The following is an 18683-nucleotide window of genomic DNA, read 5'->3' as shown; positions in this document are numbered from 1 at the left end:
CATTTATCTCTTTAAATCACTTGGCCAGGCCAACCCAGCTGGTCGCTTGGCAAATGTATTTAAAGTTAAAGTTGTTTTCTTTCCATCTCTCCTCTCCATCCATTCCTTCCTTCCTTCCTGTCTTGCAGCTCTCAAACATCTGACATTTATTCAGTGTGGCTCTTATGTTAAGCAAGTCTGGCCATCCCTGTTCTATTCCCTTATAGCTAACAGAGAGAAAAATGGCTAAAGGGAGTAGAGAGATGTTTTGTGCAGATACGGAATTGGAACTTGACATGGTAGAAAGAGCCATAGGGCATGGAAAAAGCAGAATAGGGGCCCTGTTGGTGCCTTCTCTTAGCACATCTCTTTCCTCCATCAGGTCCAAAGTGGCTGTCTTGATGCTCTGGCTTCTCTCCTGACCGACCTGAGAGTCGTGAGTGTTCATGCCCGGCTGTGTCTCCTTCCCTCCCTCTCAGAAGCCTATGCACTCTATGGTAAGTCATGGGGAAAAAAAAACCAAATAGCTTGGTAAACTCGACATTTATGCTAATCAAGACAGACCACTTACCAAATCCATCCTCCCATCTCCACTGACCTCCGATCTCTCCCCTGACAGAGGGTGCCATTGGCTCAGAGCGCAATGAAACCGTGGACTCCTTCCGCGCCTTCTTGCAAAGGAACATTGACCTGATTTCCCAGAACCCTTTGCTGCTTCTGCAACAGGCTGCAAACGAACCAGATTCCTCAGCTCTCTGCTGGCAAGCCCAGGCTGAGCTGCGTGGAAATGAAAGATGTTTCCTGAAATGGATCAACAAACCCCAGGAAGCCCAAGAAAACGTGAGGTAATTTTGTAAAGGCAGCACCATGGAAACAATTTTCTGCGTACACCTCTTTCATACAGATTCTGATCCTATTTATTTTTCCTTCCTCCACTATCCACCAGCCTCGTCCTGCCTCTACCAGCCACTCCTTCTAGTGTCTCAGTTTCCCCCTCTGGAAGCTTGGCTGCTGTGGGCACTGCTGAAGGAACCATCCACCTCTTGGATATGGAGACAGGGCAGGTAAAATGGTTGGTTTGATTTGTGCCACTTGTCAGTACTCCTCACTAGAGCTGCTTAGCATCAAGGCCTTCTGATATTCCCCAGTAATCACTGTTGGAAACAGCGATGGATGTTTGAACTGATTCACAGAGGAAATTCTAATGTCCACCCTCAATCTCCACCCCCCCTCCCCTCACTGCAATTTAGGAACTGAAATCCTTGCTGAGCAACTGTGATGGAATCTCGGCCTGCGTGTTCCTGTCAGAGACATCTGTCTGTCTGGGGGCCTTCAACGGACGCTTGGAGCTTTGGAGCGTGAGGGAAGGATGCAGGTTGGTCCCTTCAATGGTGATCAGAAACCGTTGTACCAAATAGGAATTGGCAACAAAGCAATTTTCAGCTGAGGCAAACTGGGAGGTTGAGGGATCAGGGTGGGTCAGTACAAAATGGATGATTCCGGGAACACAGCTCCTTCCTGTTTCTGTGGAATGGTAAAGTTGGAAGTTTACCGAGCATCCAGATTCGGGTGTTCCCAGTGCTGGTGACACAAAGGCTGGCTATTCATGTACCAGTTTGTTACTGTTCCAAATGGTAGCTTGGAATCAGAGCAGGTGACTGAATCCATAATGACTAGGAAAGCTCCAATCCTCAGTTCTGGTTGTTCATTCTTTTGATACTGTCCCGCCCACTTGTGAATCAATTTGGTGTAGTGGTTAAGTGTGCGGACTCTTATCTGGGAGAACTGGGTTTGATTCCCCACTCCTCCACTTGCACCTGCTGGAATGGCCTTGGGTCAGCCATAGTTCTCGCAGAGCTGTCCTTGAAAGGGCAACTTCTGTGAGAGCTCTCTCAGCCCCACCCACCTGACAGGGTGTCTGTTGTGGGGAGAGGAGGGGAAGGAGATTTGTAAGCCACTTTTGAGACTACTAGACTCCTTTGGCTAGCGAAGGGTGAGGTATAAATCCAATCTCCTCTCCTCTCCTCTCCTTCCTTGTACTATGGTGTTATATTAGCTGGGTGCAGCCTCAGATCACTTGTTTCTCATTCTGTTTACAGGCTCATGGGCATGGATGCTCACAAGGCCCAGATTACAGATTGCTGCATCAATTCTGACCTCAGACTATTGGCTACCGTCTCACTGGATGGCTTCATCAAGGTAGGAGCCTGTCCTTCCACCCCTGTTTCTAACTCGCTGGAGCAAAGTTTTTGACCTAAGAAAACTCCATAAGCCGTCCTTATCAAGTTTTTAGGAGGAATGTTCACATTATTAAGTGGTTCCTGGAGGCCACCTCAGGGTGCCTTGCTGTCCTGATGTCCCTTTTGACACTCCATGGAGTCCTCTTCCTTCATCTCCAAACACCAAGCTGGATCTAATCTTAAATTGGACCTGAATTTGGGAAACTGATGTTCCAGGCTTACCTGTCACTGACCCATTCTCTGGTTTTGGTAGAGTCTGTCCCCAGCTCTAAATGATAAAGCAAGCTATAGTGTCTCAACTGACCAATGGTGACCGCATGCCAGCCAGTGGCATGGAGAATGTATTTAAAGTCAAAGTTGCTTTCTTTCCACCTTTCCCTCCCTCCTCCCACCTATTTGTTTTCCTTCCTTCCTTCCTTCCTTCCTTCCTTCCTTCCTTCCTTCCTTCCTTCCTTCCTTCCTTCCTTCCTTCCTTCCTTCCTTCCTTCCTTCCTTCCTTCCTTCCTTCCTTCCTTCCTTCCTTCCTTCCTTCCTCCCTCTCCTTCTTCCGTCATTCCTCCCTCCCTCCCTTCCTCCCTCCCTCTCTCCAACATCTGGTCTTCATATCTTGTGGCTCTCAAATACCTGATGCTTATTTTGTGTGGCTCTTACATAAAGTAAAGCCCTGCCCTAGGGGGTTATTAATGCTATGTTTTGCAAATAACGGATGCCAAATGTATACATATGTACAACAGGGATCCCCAGTATTTGCTCAGTTGTCCCCCCGACACATAAAGCATAGCTGTCTGCATTTTGGGAAGCCAGTTTTTTCCCTTTGAAATGCACAATCTTGCTTCGCTCAAACCCGGGAACACAGAACAGTCACATCCTCTCATGATCTGGCCTCTGACGATGTCGGTTAGTTCTCACCTCTGCCTCCCTATCTGTTGCACACAAGATTCTTGTTGCTTCTCACAAAACGGGGCAGGCTCAGTGCCATCTTCTTCTCCTGTCAGTAGCCCGTTCGCGAAAGCACAAAACAGTCAAGGAAATAAGAACATGCGCGTCACAAAAGTACAGTTCTACAATTGCTAGCGATTGGCTTGTTTGGCAACTTGCAGACTGAACACTTGAACGTATCGGCCATTACTAGCAACGTGTGTGCCTGTTTTGGGGTGTGGGGGACTGTAGTAATGAGCAGTAGCAATAAATGCGCATCTCTGATTTTCTTTTTCAGCTCTGGGAGTCGGCTCGGGGTCATGTGACAAGGGAACGAGACTGTTCACGTCCCTTGAACTGTGCAGCCTTTCACCCTGTGGATCAGCTGGTGGCTGCAGGAGGGTGGGCTGGGACTGTCACCATTCTGGACATGAATGATCTGAGCGTGGTCTCGGTGAGGAAGGTTCAAATGGCTCTGGGGCGGTAGTTGTGGAGATTTGGGGTCTCCTGAGCACGAGGGCAGCAGAAACGGGGGGCTTTCAGGTTGTTTTCAAAGAAGGTTGTAATGCAGGGGTGTCGAACTCATTTGTTACGAGGGCCAGATATATAAATGAGACCTTCTTGGGCCAGGCCATGTGTGTACCTATTTAAGATTAGTTAGCAGAGATATAAACTTTATAAAAGACACAGACAAACACCATTAAAGATTTTTTTAAAAAAAAACCCCATAAAATAAAACACGCTTAAAACATTAGCATTCACTGGTCTTAAAGGTGCTTTCTTTGTATTTCTCCCATGGGATCCAGGGAACTGGGCAAAGTAAAGTCTGGCTCTTTCCTTCCTTCCTTCCCCAGGGGACCAAGAGGACGAGGAGCCTCAGCCAATAGAAGGAAGAGAGGCTTGGCTCAGTAGCTCTGCTGTGCGATTGAGAGAGCCTGGCAAGGCTAGCTTTCTGTCCCCCTTCCTCAAGGGAGGAGCCTCAGCCAATGGAGAAAATAAGAGGCTTTGCTCTGTAGCTCCTCTGCAATTGAGCAAGCCTTGCAAAGCAAGCTGTGATGCAGAAGGAAGCGAGAGAGAGGGAGAGGGAAGCAGATGACACCCAATTGCTCAGGGGCCTGCTAGGAGCTCTCTGGGGGCCTGATCTGGCCCCCGAGCTGCATGTTTCACACCCCTGTGTAATGATTTTGAACTTATATGTGTGTGTTCCTTTAATTGTTGATAAGTTGCAGTAGAGAAAGACAGAATTGTGTGTGAGAAGTGTTAGCGAATGGAATGAGTGTTGCGCTTCAGTTAGTAGTTATTAACTTCCACTGTTTTATCCACTGAAATTATAGCTAGTGATACATCCTGAAACCAATACACGTTATGTACAAATAAAGTTTAATTTGTTTAAATCCGGATTCATGTATTAGTATAATGTAAGAGTCTCATCCTCAGCGCCACATAGTCCCAACGAAGAAGCCTTAGAACTTGGGCACAGTTCCACAGGGAATGTTAAATAAAGTGTTTGGAATTAAATCCCTGATGCAGGGGTGTCGAACTCATTTGTTATGAGGGCCGGATCTGACATAAATAATAATAATAATAATAATGTTTTATTTGTATCCTGCCCTCCCCGCCGGAGCAGGCTCAGGACGGCTAACAGGACATGGTATATACCATGATCAATTATACAATTCATAAAAGATACAGTTAAAATACAGTTTAAAAGTTACATAAAAATTATAAAACCATAATAAATTAAAGGTGCTATATTCAGTGAGAAATGAGACCTTGTCTGGCCAGGCCATGCGTGGCATAGAATGTAAGGCCAAGTAGCGGAGATATAAATTTTATAAAGGACACAGATAAATACAATCAAAGATTTCTTTTAAAAAAACTTAAAACATGCTTAAAACATTAGTACTCCTTGGTCTTAAAGGTGCTTTCTTTGTATCTCTCCCATGGGATCCAGGGAATTGGGCAAAGGAAGCTCTGGGTTTTTCCTTCCTTCTCCAGGGGACCAGGAGGGGGAGGAGCCTCAGGCAGTAGAAGGAAGAGAGGCTTGGCTCAGTAGCTTTGCTGTGCGATTGAGAAAGCCTGGCAAAACAAACTCTCCCTCCCCCCCTTCCTCCTCAAGGGAGGAGCCTCAGCCAATGGAGAAAACAGAGGTTTTGCTCTGTAGCTCCTGTGCAATGGAGCAAGCCTTGCAAAGCAAGCTGTTTTGCAGAAGAAAGCAAGAGACAGGGAAAAGGAAGCAGATGACAGCCAGTTGCTCGGGGCCTGATAGGAGCCCTCCAGTGGCCTAATTGAGGCTCTGGGCCGCATGTTTGACACCTCTGCGCTGGTGGCTGCATTACATATGTTAAGAAACAAGTCGTGACAAAGGTTTATAGAGCGATGTCATTTTCTCGACTCAAATCTTCTTCTGCAGGAGATGAAAGGCCACGATGCTTCCGTCCGTTGCATTTCCTTCTCCTCTGCCAGCAACATTTTGGCAGCCGGGTCTCTGGCTGGAACCATCCGTCTCTGGTCGTGGCGGGAATCTGTGGCTTTGTTCACTTTCACGGCTCACTCTGGCTGCGTCACCAGTGCTCAGTTCCTCCCAGGGGGGAAGCTCATCACTGCAGGAAAAGACACCAAGGTACGGCTTTGCACGGTGAACCATCTGGCTGCAGGGTTAACAGGAGGGAGGAGGAGGAGCAAAAAGCTTGCATTGCCCGGGTTCAGTGCTTTGTCACGTCCGGTTGAAAAACTCTTCATCCAGTGGGCCAGCCCTGCATCCACCAATTAGGGTTGCCAGCTGGCCTAGAAAGAAATGTCCTTTTTAATAGAAGCTTAATATGTGGAAGGAAGGAAGGCAGCATGGTATAGCCCAGGGGTAGGGAACCGTGGCTCGCCAGATTTTTTTTTGCCTACAACTCCCATCAGCCCCAGCCATTGGCCATGCTGGCTGGGGCTGATGGGAGTTGTAGGCAAAAAAAACATCTGGAGAGCCACTGTTTCCTACCCCTGGTATAGCCCAATCACCTGAGAACTCAGAAGCTGTCGGTACTTGGATGGGAGACCACCAAGGAAGGCTCTGCGAGGGAAGGCAAGGCACCTCTGCTCCTCACATGCCTTGATAGCCCTTTGCGGGTGGTCACCATAAGTCATTCGCAACTTGGTGGTTACTTAAGTATGTCACGCGTGGAAATGGGCCCTTGAACCATTTCATGGCATGGAGGTAAATGGCATCACCTGGTTGATAATGTTCCATCGAGCCCCTGTTGAAGGGCAGGAGATTTTTCTCCAGACCAACTGGCAACCCTAACGTCGGTTGACACATGAAGAGACAGCATTCCCATTTTGATGCTTGTCAAAGAGTAAGGGGAATAGATCCAGAGTTCTGTTAGCCACAGTCCCATAAATCTGGAGCTAAAAGGCCACATCTATAATCTTTGATAATCAAAAGGGGAACGGCAGAATGGAAGAGGGCATCCGAGTAACAGGTTGCAGGAGGGGACAGCAGAAACCCATTGGGGTGCAAGCCAGTGATTCTCAAGTCCGATCTAACCGATGCCCATGCCTTGCATTGCAGGTCCAGCTTTGGACAGGCCGCTTGGGACAGCTCTGGAGCACCTTACAGTCCTCCGCCCTTTCTGCAGCTCTGTGCACCGCACCCAATCCCGACGGCAGCCGGCTCGCTGTCGGGTACCACTCCGATGACATCTGGGTCTATCACCAGCCATGGCGTAAGTGACTAGCAAGACACCAGGTTTGGAGTAAAGACAGGAAGTATGGATGCTCAGGAATGTGGACTGGCATTGTATCACCCAGCCTTGTCAAATCTCAGAAGCTAAGCGGGGTCGGTACTCGGAAGGGAGTTCACCAAACAAGGCTCTGCAGAGGAAAGCAATGGCCAGCCACCTCTTCTTCTCGCCTGCCTTGGAAGCTCCTTGCTGGGCTCCCCATATGTTGGTTGAGACTTGATGGCACTTACATGCCTATACAGAAGAAGACTGTAGATTTATACCCCTCCCTTCTCTGTGAATCAGAGTCTCAGAGTGGCTCACAATCTCCTTTATCTTTCTCCTCCACAACAGACACCCTGTGAGGTGGATGAGGCTGAGAGAGCTCTCACAGCAGCTGCCTTTTCAAGGACAGCTCTGCAAGAGCTATGATTGGCTAAGGCCATTACAGCAGCTGCAAGTGGAGGAGTGGGGAATCAAACCCGGTTCTCCCCGCACACTTAAGTGTCCGCGCACTTAACCGCTACCCCAAACTGGCTCTCTCACTTAACCACTACCCCAAACTGTATGGGCATTTCCTTGGAGGACTGGTCTTCAAAGCTGTGAGGTTTTCTCCCACGCGGATCCCCTCTCTCTTGCAGAATCTGACGTCAGCCCAACACACTGCAGAGGAAATGGGGTGGCTGTCTGCAGCCTGGCTTGGTTGGACAACCTCTTCCTGGTTGGGGGCAGCGACGATGGCTCCCTCTGCATCTGGGACACCTCGGACCTTCCTCCCTCGTGCCTTCGTAAGCTTCGGGGTCACGACGGAGCTGTGACGGGCCTTGCAGTCTCCAAGAATCTGATGGCATCCACTTCAGGTGACGCCAAAGCTCCAGCAGTGGGAAGCGCAGGGGCTTCTGGGAAGTGCCTCTCCTGGGGAGCTCAGTCGGAATCGGCAGACGACGTTGACTAGGCAGGGGCACCTCTTGCCACACAGGAAAGCTTCGCTTTTATCCTAGCCTCCCCAGTTACTAATGGAAGGCGGGAATTAGCTCACAGCAAGAGGAAGAGCTGTGGCCCGTGTTGGGCAGCTAAGGTAGTGTAGCCGAGTGAGTGGCTGGCTGATTGGCTATCATAGTTTACCAGCTGTGATATGGTCTCCTTGGTAATCTCAGGTTTTAATTTCAAGGCCGGTCTTGGAATTTTTAAAGAATTACGCAGGAAGGGATACACTGAACACCTACAGAGTGGCTTTCCTTTGGTAGTAACTTTGAGCCATATCAGGACCAACGTCCCCTTTATGCTGCAGAGTCTTGTGAGCAAAAATTCTACTTTGTGAGCTTCTGGCATTAAATTTGTGAGCTGCCGCGTCAATTATTGTGCTCGGGGGTCCTCCTTCCTGAGCTGAGACAAAAATCTGTGAGCTGGAGGCTAAAAATCTGTGAGCTGGCTCACGCTCACTCAGCTTAGAGGGAACACTGATCAGGGCGAAAGGTTAAGGTTTTCCAGTTGGGGTCCTGGGACTTCCGGTCTGAGGAGGTCCCAGAACTTCTCTCTGCAGCAAGGATTGCCCAGTGTGGCCCATGGATGGTAAGAGAAACTGTGTCATGTGGCCTCTGGTGACCACAGGCCGGGGTTCCTGCTACTTCTGGCTCCTGCTCTTGAGTAGAGCGCGCCAGTCCTCCAGCCGCTCCCATCTTCTGATCCTTCTCTTGTCCCTCTTCCAGAGGATTTCACCGTCCGTCTGTGGCTCACAGAGACCCTGAGACCTGGCCCTGCTTCGGACACCGGCATCTCCCCGCTCGCCACCCTTCATGGCCACACTGCCACAGTGACCTGCTGTGCTTTCAGCCTCGACGGGAGTTCCCTGGCCACTGGAGGCAAAGACCGGGTAAGGCCGTAACAGGGACGTGGGCTTAGAGCTCCCATGGGTCTCCTATGTAGCCTGCTAGAGGTTTCTTCCCTGAAAAACAGCTTCTCTGCTGCGGCGAATTGCCCTCTGCAATGTTTGGTGACTACAGCGAAATATTAGGAGTGAGTATGAGACATGCTTTTGGTTCAGGCAGGGCAAGTAAAGAGGCCAGAAGAGCTGACTAGGGTATGAGAATGTGTCCCAGAATCCTTTGCAGTGGGCAGGCATTCCTTGGCCATCGGTTGACATGGAAAAACTACCAGCCTAGAGAAGGGACAGCAGACTTCTGCCCCTCCCCCCTGCAGGGGGGGAGATAACAGGGGGGCAGCTTTCTGATTATCTGGCTTCATAAGGTCCAATAATGCTGTGGCAAGAGTACCAGACAGGGACTGGAGAGGCATGGGTTGAACATACGAACATATATGAAGCTGCCTTTTACTGAATCAGACCCTCGGTCCATCAAAGTCAGTATTGTCTACTCAGACTGGCAGCGGCTCTCCAGGGTCTCAAGCTGAGGTTTTTCACACCTATTTGCCTGGACCCTTTTTTTAGTGGAGATTCCAGGGATTGAACCTGGGACCTTCTGCTTACCAAGCAGATGCTTTACCACTGAGCCACCGTCCCTCCCCGTTCCACCTGGAAGCTCACAGGGTGAACTGTCATCTTGAGAGTTTGAGACGAGGCGTGGGGGTAACCGGTTGCCCACTTATTTCCTTCCATTGGCCGTTTGTTTTTTCTTGTTGAGACCTGAGGCAAATCAGGCACTACGTGAAGAACAGCACAAGTGCAACCGTCCAGTCGTTGCTGTTGCGCGGTCTCGCCGCCAGCGTCTGAGCTGTTGTTTATTACGTTGCCTCTGATTCGGTCATACCCGTTTTCACGGTGCTGTTCTAATCTCGATATGTGGATTTGAATCTTAACGTGTTGCCAACGTGCCGCTTTATTGCCGTAAGCCGCCTTGAGCCCACTTGCAGGATAGGGCGGGATAGAAATAGAAGAAATGAAATCAAATAGCAGGAAATGCTTCCGCTCTGTTCTCAGGCCTTGTTTCTGTGGGACGTGAGGAGCCCCTCCGAGAAGACGCCCTGCCTCTGGCGCGCCCTGCCTTTCTGCCACCAAGACTGGATCTCCGCCTGTGCCTGGGCAGGCCCCATGTTGGTTCGTTCGGGGGATTGTGCCTTTCATGTTGGTGGGCTGCTGTGCAGGGGGGAGGGGTAGAATCCCAGGAGCAGGAGAGGGGCCAGACAACCTTGACCCCAAGGGGTTGGAAAGAATCACCCGCTTCCTTGCCTGCCTGTTAGCTGGCACTCCGGCTTGAGGACCAGCTGTCACAGTTGGGATTACTCCTGGTGAATCATGCAAGCCGTGCCCTTTCGTAAAGCAGTTCACGGCTCTCCCGCTTCCTGCCCTTTTTTGGGGGGCCCCCTGCCTGTTATTTTATGCAGCAGCTACAACTGGGGCCACCATAAGTCAGGCCGCTGAGCGCTGATCCCTTGAGACTTCCCCAAAGGCTCGTCCCCCTTTGCAGCTTCGTTTTTCACTTCCTGTCCCATCCTGCCCTTCTCCAAACAGCTGTCTGGTTCCAACGACTGCACCGTTTGCCTCTGGGATCCCCAAACTGGCAAACGCCTCCGGGTGTTCCTGGGGCACCAGAGCCCCATCTGCGGGGTTACAAGCGAGGTAAGGTGGTCCCTGGGGATTTTCTCTGTGTGTGTTTGTGTGCTTGGAAGTCATGGTTAACTTTTAGCGACCCCTACTGGGGGCTTAAACGTTCAGAAAGGTAGCTCTGCTGCCTGCCTTTGTCTCCCAGCCCTGGTATTCCTTGGAGGTCTCCCATCCAAGTATTTGCCAGGATCAGCCTTGCTTAGGTTCTGAGATCCAGTGAGATTGGGCTTGCCTGGTCTATCCAGGGCAGGGTGCCCTTAGAAGTTCTTAATGAGAGAGAGTACTGCTTTGATTCTTTCCTACAGAGTGGTAAAGCTGCAGTACTGCAGTCTGAACTCTCTGCTCACGACCTGAGTTCGATCCCAGCGGAAGCTGGTTTCAGGTAGCCAGCTCAAGGTTGACTCAGCCTTCCATCCTTCCGAGGTCGGTAAAATGAGTACCCAGCTTGCTGGGGGGAAAGCGTAAAAGACTGGGGAAGGCAATGGCAAGGAAAGGAAAGGTCCCCTGTGCAAGCACCAGTCGTTTTCGACTCTGGGGTGATGTTGCTTTCACAAATGTTTTGGGGTGGTTTGACATTGCCTTCCCCAGTCATCTACACTTTCCCCCCAGCAAGCTGGGTACTCATTTTACCGACCTCGGAAGGATGGAAGGCTGAGTCAACCTTGGGCCGGCTACCTGAACCAGCTTTCGCTGGGATCGGACTCAGGTCGTGAGCAGAGAGTTCATATCACAGTACTGCAGTACTGCTGCTTTACCACTCTGCGCCACAGGGCCGCTATGGCAATGGCAAACCACCCCGTAAAAAATCTGCCGTGAAAACGTTGTGAAAGCAACGTCACCCCCAGAGTCGGAAACGACTGGTGCTTGCACAGGGGACGACCTTTACCTTTTTTACCCCAGATTGGCCTGGAGCACTTCCTCCTCCTCAGGCAGCAGTTCTGCAAATCGCTTGGGCTTGGGCTTTTTGGTGGGCTCCAAAGCAAAAGGTTGGAAGGAGGGAGAAGGCACCGAGACTCCTTTCTGCATGTAGGTGGTATGACTTGGCTGTTTAGAATGGCTTCTGAGTGCTGGAGGGTTTATTGACTCTGAGAAATTTCATCACTTGTCTTGCACTACATCCTCCAAACTCCTTCTAGCCTCTGCTGGTACACCCCTAGTCTTTTTGCCCTACCATTAGCCCCCCACCCAACCCCTGACACTGGAACAGAGAATCTCTCAGCACTTTGAACCACGTACAGGTTTCTGGAACAAAACATCTAGCAATACTAGGTAGGCAAATTTTTGCAGTACATCTTTAATCGGTGCTGTTTTTAGAGCACAGCTGTTTTAGAACTGTTTTCTTTGGCACCAAGGACATTTAGCACTTGTTATGCCCATCATCATCGCAAACATGTCTGTCCCTTGTCTCACCATTACCACAGGATGATCATGTGATCTCCATGGATAGAGAAGGGATGCTGGTGGCGTGGGACCTCCAGGGAGTGGAGAAAACCCAGTTCCTGGCTCATCCATGTCAAGCCAACCACTGTGCCGGCTTCAGGGATCAAAGTAAGGATAACTCGCTCAGGCCGCTTTGAAGTTGCTTTGGAAATCTGGAAGAGGGAAATGGACTCTGAAACCGCTGCCCCTGTTACTTGACCTTTGCATGCAGACAGATCCCAGAGTGTGCTGATACTTGGGTTGGTTCAGCTTAAGGCGTTCACGTTGCTGATCAGCATAAAGATCTGTTTGAACAGCAGAAACACCTCTTCAGTTTGCCAGCCATTGCGTTCAGGTTGTGCACGTAGCTTTTGCAAGACCTTAAAACTGAGCAATTTAACTTTATATACAAAACTCCTACCCCAGCTTTTGACCACCAGGGCAGCAGTTTGAGAAGACTTTGACCTGCAACCAGGGCTTTTTTTTGTAGCAGGAACTCCTTTGCATTTTAGGCCACACCCCCCCCCCCCAGTGTAGCCAATCCTCCAAGAGCTTACAGTAGGCCCTGTCAGAAGAGCCCTGGAAGCTCTTGGAGGATTGGCTACATCGGTGTGTGTGTGTGTGGCCTAATATGCAAAGGAGCTCCTGCTACACAAAAAGCCCTGCCTGCAACCCTACTTAAGGATATTCTAAGGTGCTGGACTCTGTTGCTGTTGAGTTTGTGATGCTTCCATGGAATTAGCCTGCAGAACTGCTAGGATCTCCCTTGTAAAGTGTCCTTATAACCATGCAGATGTTTGAAAACATTTGCCTTGATTAACAATCTTTTTCTAAACATGGAACTAAAAATAAAGTGGCCGTTGAGTCACAAAATGCCATATATATAATGCGTGTTGTGGATTACATTAATGGGCGAGTTGAAGAGATTGTCGTGTGCGTAATGCAAATCTGCATTGAAATATACATACAGCAGTTGTCAGACTAGAATCTGGGAAGCCCAAATTCAAATCCCTGCTCTGCCATGGAAGGTTCTTGCTGGGTGCACTTAAGTAGTATGGATTCAGTGTCTATTACTGTCTTTCTGTAATTCTGATTTGAGCATTTGATAGTCTATTAGTCTTCCAGTATTTCCATATGCTATGCAGCATCTTGGATTATCGCTACTAGTCTTATGAATGCTTCCTGCGTTTCCTGTTGTCTTATACACGGGTGCCCAGTGAGCCTTTCTGTCAGGTGACCTTTGGGCCAGTCACGCACACTCAGCCTAACCTACCTCACAGGATTGTTGTTGAGAGGATAAAATGGAGGCGAACAATGTACATTCCTTTGGGTCTCATTGGGGAGAGAGAAGAAGACCGCAGATTTATATTCCACCCTTCTCTCTGAATCAGAGACTCAGAGCGGCTTACAATCTCCTTTATCTCCTTCCCCCACAACAGACACTCTTTGAGGTGGGTGGGGCTGAGAGGGCTCTCCAAGAAGCTGCCCGTTCAAGGACAACTCCTGCGGGAGCTATGGCTGACCCAAGGCCATTCCAGCAGGTGCAAGTGGAGGAGTGGGGAATCAAACCCGGTTCTCCCAGATAAGAGTCCGCACACTTCACCATTATACCAAAGAGGCAGAATATAAATGAAGTAAAATAAAATAAAGCAAGGATGATTTTTAAAGTGGGGAGGAATTGCCTTTCAAATGGGAATGCCAGTGGAGCCCTCTCCTGCTTCCTCCCAGTATCTCTTCCTCATTCTCCTTACAGCAGGGGAAAAAGCCTTTCTGCTGGCTGCTGCCGGTTCGGATGGGACCGTGAACCTTTGGAAGCCCCTGACGGTAAGCGATGGGGAAGCGGGGCTGGGGCTGTGTTCCTCCTGTGGCTTAGCGCTGGGCACAGCCCTGTTTAAACCAGCTGTGTTGTTTTGTTCTTTCAAGCTCCCACTCCCGTTGTCAGAAACACTTTATAAAATTTAAGGGAGGTGGACAGAGCTGCAGTCGGATTAAAAATATTCACCTGGTGATAGAAACCATGTATTTCACGCTAGGTGTATTCTCGGTAGCGGTCAGGGCTTTTTCTAGCAGGAGCTCCTCTGCATATTAGGCCACGCCCCCTGATGTAGCCAATCCTCCAGGAGTTTACAGGGCTGCTCTTACAGGGCCTACTGTAAGCTCCAGGAGGATTGGCTGCATCAAGGGGGCGTGGCCTAATATGCAGAGGAGCTCCTGCTAGAAAAAGAGCCCTGCTAGGGGTAAATATAAACTCCCCTTCTTCACCCCCCCCCATGAACAAAATCATGAGGATGGCAGTCGTTACATAGGCCAGTGAAACAGAATGATGTTTAATTTCATGCGTTAAGAAGAGACGGAAAGCCCTTTAGTTAAAGAAGCACACTAATAGGGATACAGCCTAGGCAAGCTGGAATTCTTTTCTATCCCATTGGTTCCAAATTTGGAGAGGTGCTGCACTCTGCTACTGAAGTCAATGGTGCAGAAAAGAGCTTTGCTTTAGGCTGGATCTTCTGGATCTATTCCATTCACAGAGGTGTTTCAATCTGACAGTGGCTGGGAGCAGAGTATGCTTGTTTTCTCAGAGCAGTTGCACTGTCGTTCCCGTGAAGGCACTCCGTTCTCAGCCTCTGCATCGCAAATATGATCTCTGAAGGTACTTTCCCCCCTCCTTTTTGGCTGTGCGGAGCCATGAAAGCGCTGGACAAGACAGAGCAGCAACGATGCCTTTCCTCACCTGGCTTCCCCCGCCTTGCCCCAAACTCTGCACCCAGAGATGCATCACAGTGTTACCTTTTCCTTCCGATTGACAGATGGAGCGACCCCAAGTCCTTTCCGGGCACTCCGCCGCTGTTTGTGGGGCTGCCGTTTCTACCGTGACTTCCTCTTTCCTGACAATAGCTGAAGACAAAACAGCCCGGCTGTGGGCCCTTCCCAAGAAAGATGGTTAGTTACTTGGTCACGTACACAGAGTCTCCATCTGAAGTCACACAAATGCCATCATTTGGCTTTCCTAGGGAAAGATCCGACGGTCAACCGCTGGCCTCTCCACTCCAGTTCAGAAGTATCTCGGGTGGCAGGGCTGGGGGGTGGGGGGGGAGTTCTCTGCATGAGACTGGAGCCGCTGCCAATCAAAGAAGACACTAGGGGTAGATGGCTGAGAGGGCTGGCTCAGTTAGAATCATCTTCAAATGATAAGATGTAAGTGGACGGTGGGAAATGGGGGTGGGAGGGGAACCAAGAAAGGCACTTGGGGCTATGTACGTAGACTGCGGGACACCTGAATCTTTGACAGTCTTCTGCTGAAGAAAACAGCTTGGTTTGTTTTTATTTGTTTTGAATTATCTGGGGGAATTTTGCAGTAAATGCTTATGATTAATCACGCTTGGTTTTGCTTATTATTTTGGCTTTCTAACTTGTGAGGAAGCAGTTAGAAAGTGTTTACATTTGCAAACCTTACTACAGAATAGTTTCCCTTCCATTTTTTTTTAAAATAAAAGTTTCCTCTTCACCAGACAGCATGCATACCGTAAAACCCAGCTCTCTTCTCATCAAGGGAATAGTTGGTGATCGAGAATGTTGTAACGGCATGTCTGTCTGCTAGTTGCAGTTAGGCCTGTCAGCCGTTGGCCTGCCTATAGACCAGGGGTGTCAAACATGCAGTTTGGGGGCCGAGTCAGGCCCCCTGAGCAACTGGCTGTCATATGCTTCCTTCTCCCTATATCTTGCTTCCTTCTGCAAGGCTTGCTGAATTGCACAGGAGCTACAGAGCAAAACCTCTGTTTTCTCCATTGGCTGAGGCTCCTCTCCCCCAGTCCCCTGGGGAAGGAAGGAACAAACCAGAGCTTCCTTTGCCCAGGTCCCTGGATCCTGTGGGAGAAATACGAAGAAAGCATCCTTAAGACCAATGAGTGCTAACGTTTTAAGCATGTTTTACATTTTTTAAAAATACATACTAATGTTTGTCTGTGTTCTTTATAAAATTTATATCTCTGCCAGCTAATCTTAAATAGGTACACACATGACCCGGCCTGACAAGGTCTCATTTATATCAGATCCAGCTCTCATAACAAATGAGTTTGACACCCCTGCTATAGACTGTTTGGACTTCTGGCTTTGGGACCAGGCAATTTGTTAAATGAAAAAAGCAAGCATTTTGAATCCTCAGTCAGACACGCACTGTAGTAGTCTATTAGGCCCCACCCTCTCTAGACTTCTGAAACTCACTATGCTCTGCCCCTTGCCCTTCCCAGGCTTGACAGTTCCTTGATTCCCGGCAGGTGGCGTCAAAAGCCTCCTCCAGCATTTTGGGGCCATCACAGCTGTGGCCTGGTCCCCAAAGGGAGAATTTGCTGTGTCTGGTGGGGACTTGCCCTTCCCAGGCTTGACAGTTCCTTGATTCCCGGCAGGTGGCGTCAAAAGCCTCCCCCAGCATTTTGGGGCCATCACAGCTGTGGCCTGGTCCCCAAAGGGAGAATTTGCTGTGTCTGGTGGGGAAGGTGGAGAGCTGACGCTGTGGCGGAAAGGCAAGGTGGTGACAACAGCGAAGGTAATTGGCACTCCAGGTGGGGGTGGAAACGAGCAGCGCTCCCTCTAAGCTGTGGAGAACAAAAATCCTACTTTGTGAGCTCCTGGCATGAAAGTTGTGAGCTCTACTGCATCAATTAGTGTGCTCGGGGGGACCATCCTTCCTGAGCTAAGACAAAATGTGTGAGCTGGGTCTGCTTAGAGGGAACACTGGTAGTGAGTGGACCCTCTGGCGTGTTAATGGAAGAAAAGCAGGCTCCAGGGAGCAGGTGGGATGACACCTCATGCCTGAAACAGCTGAGCACAAGGTTTGAATCCCAAGTAGCATCTGAAAGACCTACAGGATTTCCAGGGGGTGAGGTTTGCAAGTCAAAACTTACACCCTGGAAATCTTATTGGTCTTTTAAAGTGTTACTGGACTCAAATCCTGCCTTTTTTTTTTTTTGCTGCAAACCAACACAGCTGTGTATCTATGTTAGAAAAAAAAAGTAGTCCCCTGTGCAAGCACCAGTCGTTTCCGGCTCTGGGGTGACGTTGCTTTCACAACATTTTCACGGCAGACTTTTTACAGGGTGGTTTGCCATTGCCTTCCCCAGTCATCTACGCTTTCCCCCCAGCAAGCTGGGGACTCATTTTACCGACCTCAGAAGGATGGAAGGCCGAGTCAACTTCGAGCCGGTGACCTGAAAACCCAGCTTCTGCCAGGATCGAACTCAGGTCGTGAGCAAAGCTTAGGACTGCAGTACTGCAGCTTTACCACTCTGTGGCATGGGTATCTACGTTAGTCCAAAGCAAAGTCCCAAAACCAAAAACCCACCGGAAAGACCTCTTCCAGGACCAGTCTAAATAAGACAGCGTGCAGCGCTTTCAGATTCTCCCGAACTCTCTATCAGACTGGATGTTAAACAAGAAATTTTGGGGGATGACGAGGAGTTGACTGCTAAGCAGATTTGCAAAGATAAAATGGGGCCAGGTAAAGCAGCTCTCAGGTTATACCTCTGGAAGCAAATGGAAGCATTTGCAAAAAGCCGTAGTGGGGAAGATGCACTTAGTTGCTTTTTCTCGAGTGTCCATGGGCTGAGTGACATAGTGAGGAATGCAGCGCTTTATCCCTGATTCTGTCCTTTCCACTTTCCAGGTTGGCTCTCAGTGCATCAGTGCCGTGGCCTTCACCTCCCCCCACACTGTCCTGGTAGCCTCTGGTGCAATCAGCCTCTGGAACATCAACTCCAGTGAATGTGAGGATGGGGCAGTTAGGTAAGGCCAGGCAAAGCAGCCCCGGCATCCTACAATCCCTCCTTTCTCAAGCCTTGGGAAACCAGGAGTCTGAGGGATCCAGTTGCCATCCCTGAAGACTTCGATTCCCTCAGCCCTGGAACCTGCTTTGGCCCAAGAGAGCTGAACTTGGGGAGGAAAAAGAGAAAATAGAAGGGGAAACGTTTCTCTTTGCAGAGCTCCTCTTGGCCTTTTATCAGGGAGAAGTTGTTGATGGGGGAGGGGGTTTGAAGACAGATGAGAAGAAGTTCCTTTCTGCACCATGTATCATTCATGGAACTTGGTTTCAAAAGATGATGACTTTTTAAAATAAATTCTGAGACAAACATAAGAACATAAGAGAAGCCATTTTGGATCAGGCCAATGGCCCATCCAGTCCCAACATTCTGTGTCACACAGTGGTCAAAAAAACCAAGTGCCATCAGGAGGTCCATCAGTGGGACCAGGACACTAGAAGCCATCCCACTGTTTCCCACCCAAGCACCAGGAATACAGAGCATCACTTGCCCCAGACAGAGAGTTCCAACAATACCCTGGGGCTAATAGCCACTGATGGACCTCTGCCCCATATGTTGATCTAATCCCCTCTTGAAGCTGTCTGTGTTTGCAGCCGCCACCACCTCCTGTGGCAGTGAATTCCAGGTGTTAATCGCCCTTTGGGTGAAGGACTTCCTTTTATCTGTTTTAACCCCACTGCTCAACAAACAGTTTATTTCCTTAGAAACTCATTGATTCACAAATCTTGAGCAGCAGAAGGCTTATATTTCTTATTTTCTTTGATAGAAGGGCCAAAAGGACCGAGACAAATTTTGGAATTGTTAAGAGTGTTCTTAGGGTTCTTGTTACTGAATAAAACAGCCAGGGTTTCCAGAATATGTGGGGGACAACTGGTTGAATAAAGGCAATATAGTACTTAATATAGTAATCCCTCATAATCTCAAAAAATCTGCACGCCAGCAGAGCATGAAAGGATGTATCGATTCTGTTAAGACCACAAAGGCAGATTCTTTCCATGTAAGGCCTGTTCAGAAATCTTTCTTGCAAATCCGTCGTAGGTCTAAT

The 18683-nt window shown here is 49.3% G+C and overlaps 1 protein-coding gene across 1 annotated transcript in view; it reads left to right on the top strand.

Moving 5' to 3' along the window:
- TEP1 (telomerase associated protein 1) overlaps nt 1-18683 on the top strand; it is an 87736-nt gene that overhangs the window by 62553 nt on the left and 6500 nt on the right. The window contains 17 exon segments of the mRNA XM_060254943.1: nt 362-476; nt 599-824; nt 926-1043; nt 1230-1354; nt 2079-2178; nt 3436-3591; nt 5551-5760; nt 6697-6850; nt 7489-7707; nt 8557-8720; nt 9783-9899; nt 10314-10421; nt 11828-11954; nt 13582-13649; nt 14633-14765; nt 16229-16368; nt 17485-17603. Of these exon segments, the coding sequence (XP_060110926.1) occupies nt 362-476; nt 599-824; nt 926-1043; nt 1230-1354; nt 2079-2178; nt 3436-3591; nt 5551-5760; nt 6697-6850; nt 7489-7707; nt 8557-8720; nt 9783-9899; nt 10314-10421; nt 11828-11954; nt 13582-13649; nt 14633-14765; nt 16229-16368; nt 17485-17603 (2399 nt within the window).

Source organism: Heteronotia binoei, chromosome 15 (genome assembly GCF_032191835.1).
Source record: "Heteronotia binoei isolate CCM8104 ecotype False Entrance Well chromosome 15, APGP_CSIRO_Hbin_v1, whole genome shotgun sequence".
NCBI lineage: Eukaryota > Metazoa > Chordata > Lepidosauria > Squamata > Gekkonidae > Heteronotia > Heteronotia binoei.
Note: the sequence above shows the minus strand (reverse complement) of the source record. Positions and strands in the feature narration are given on the sequence as shown.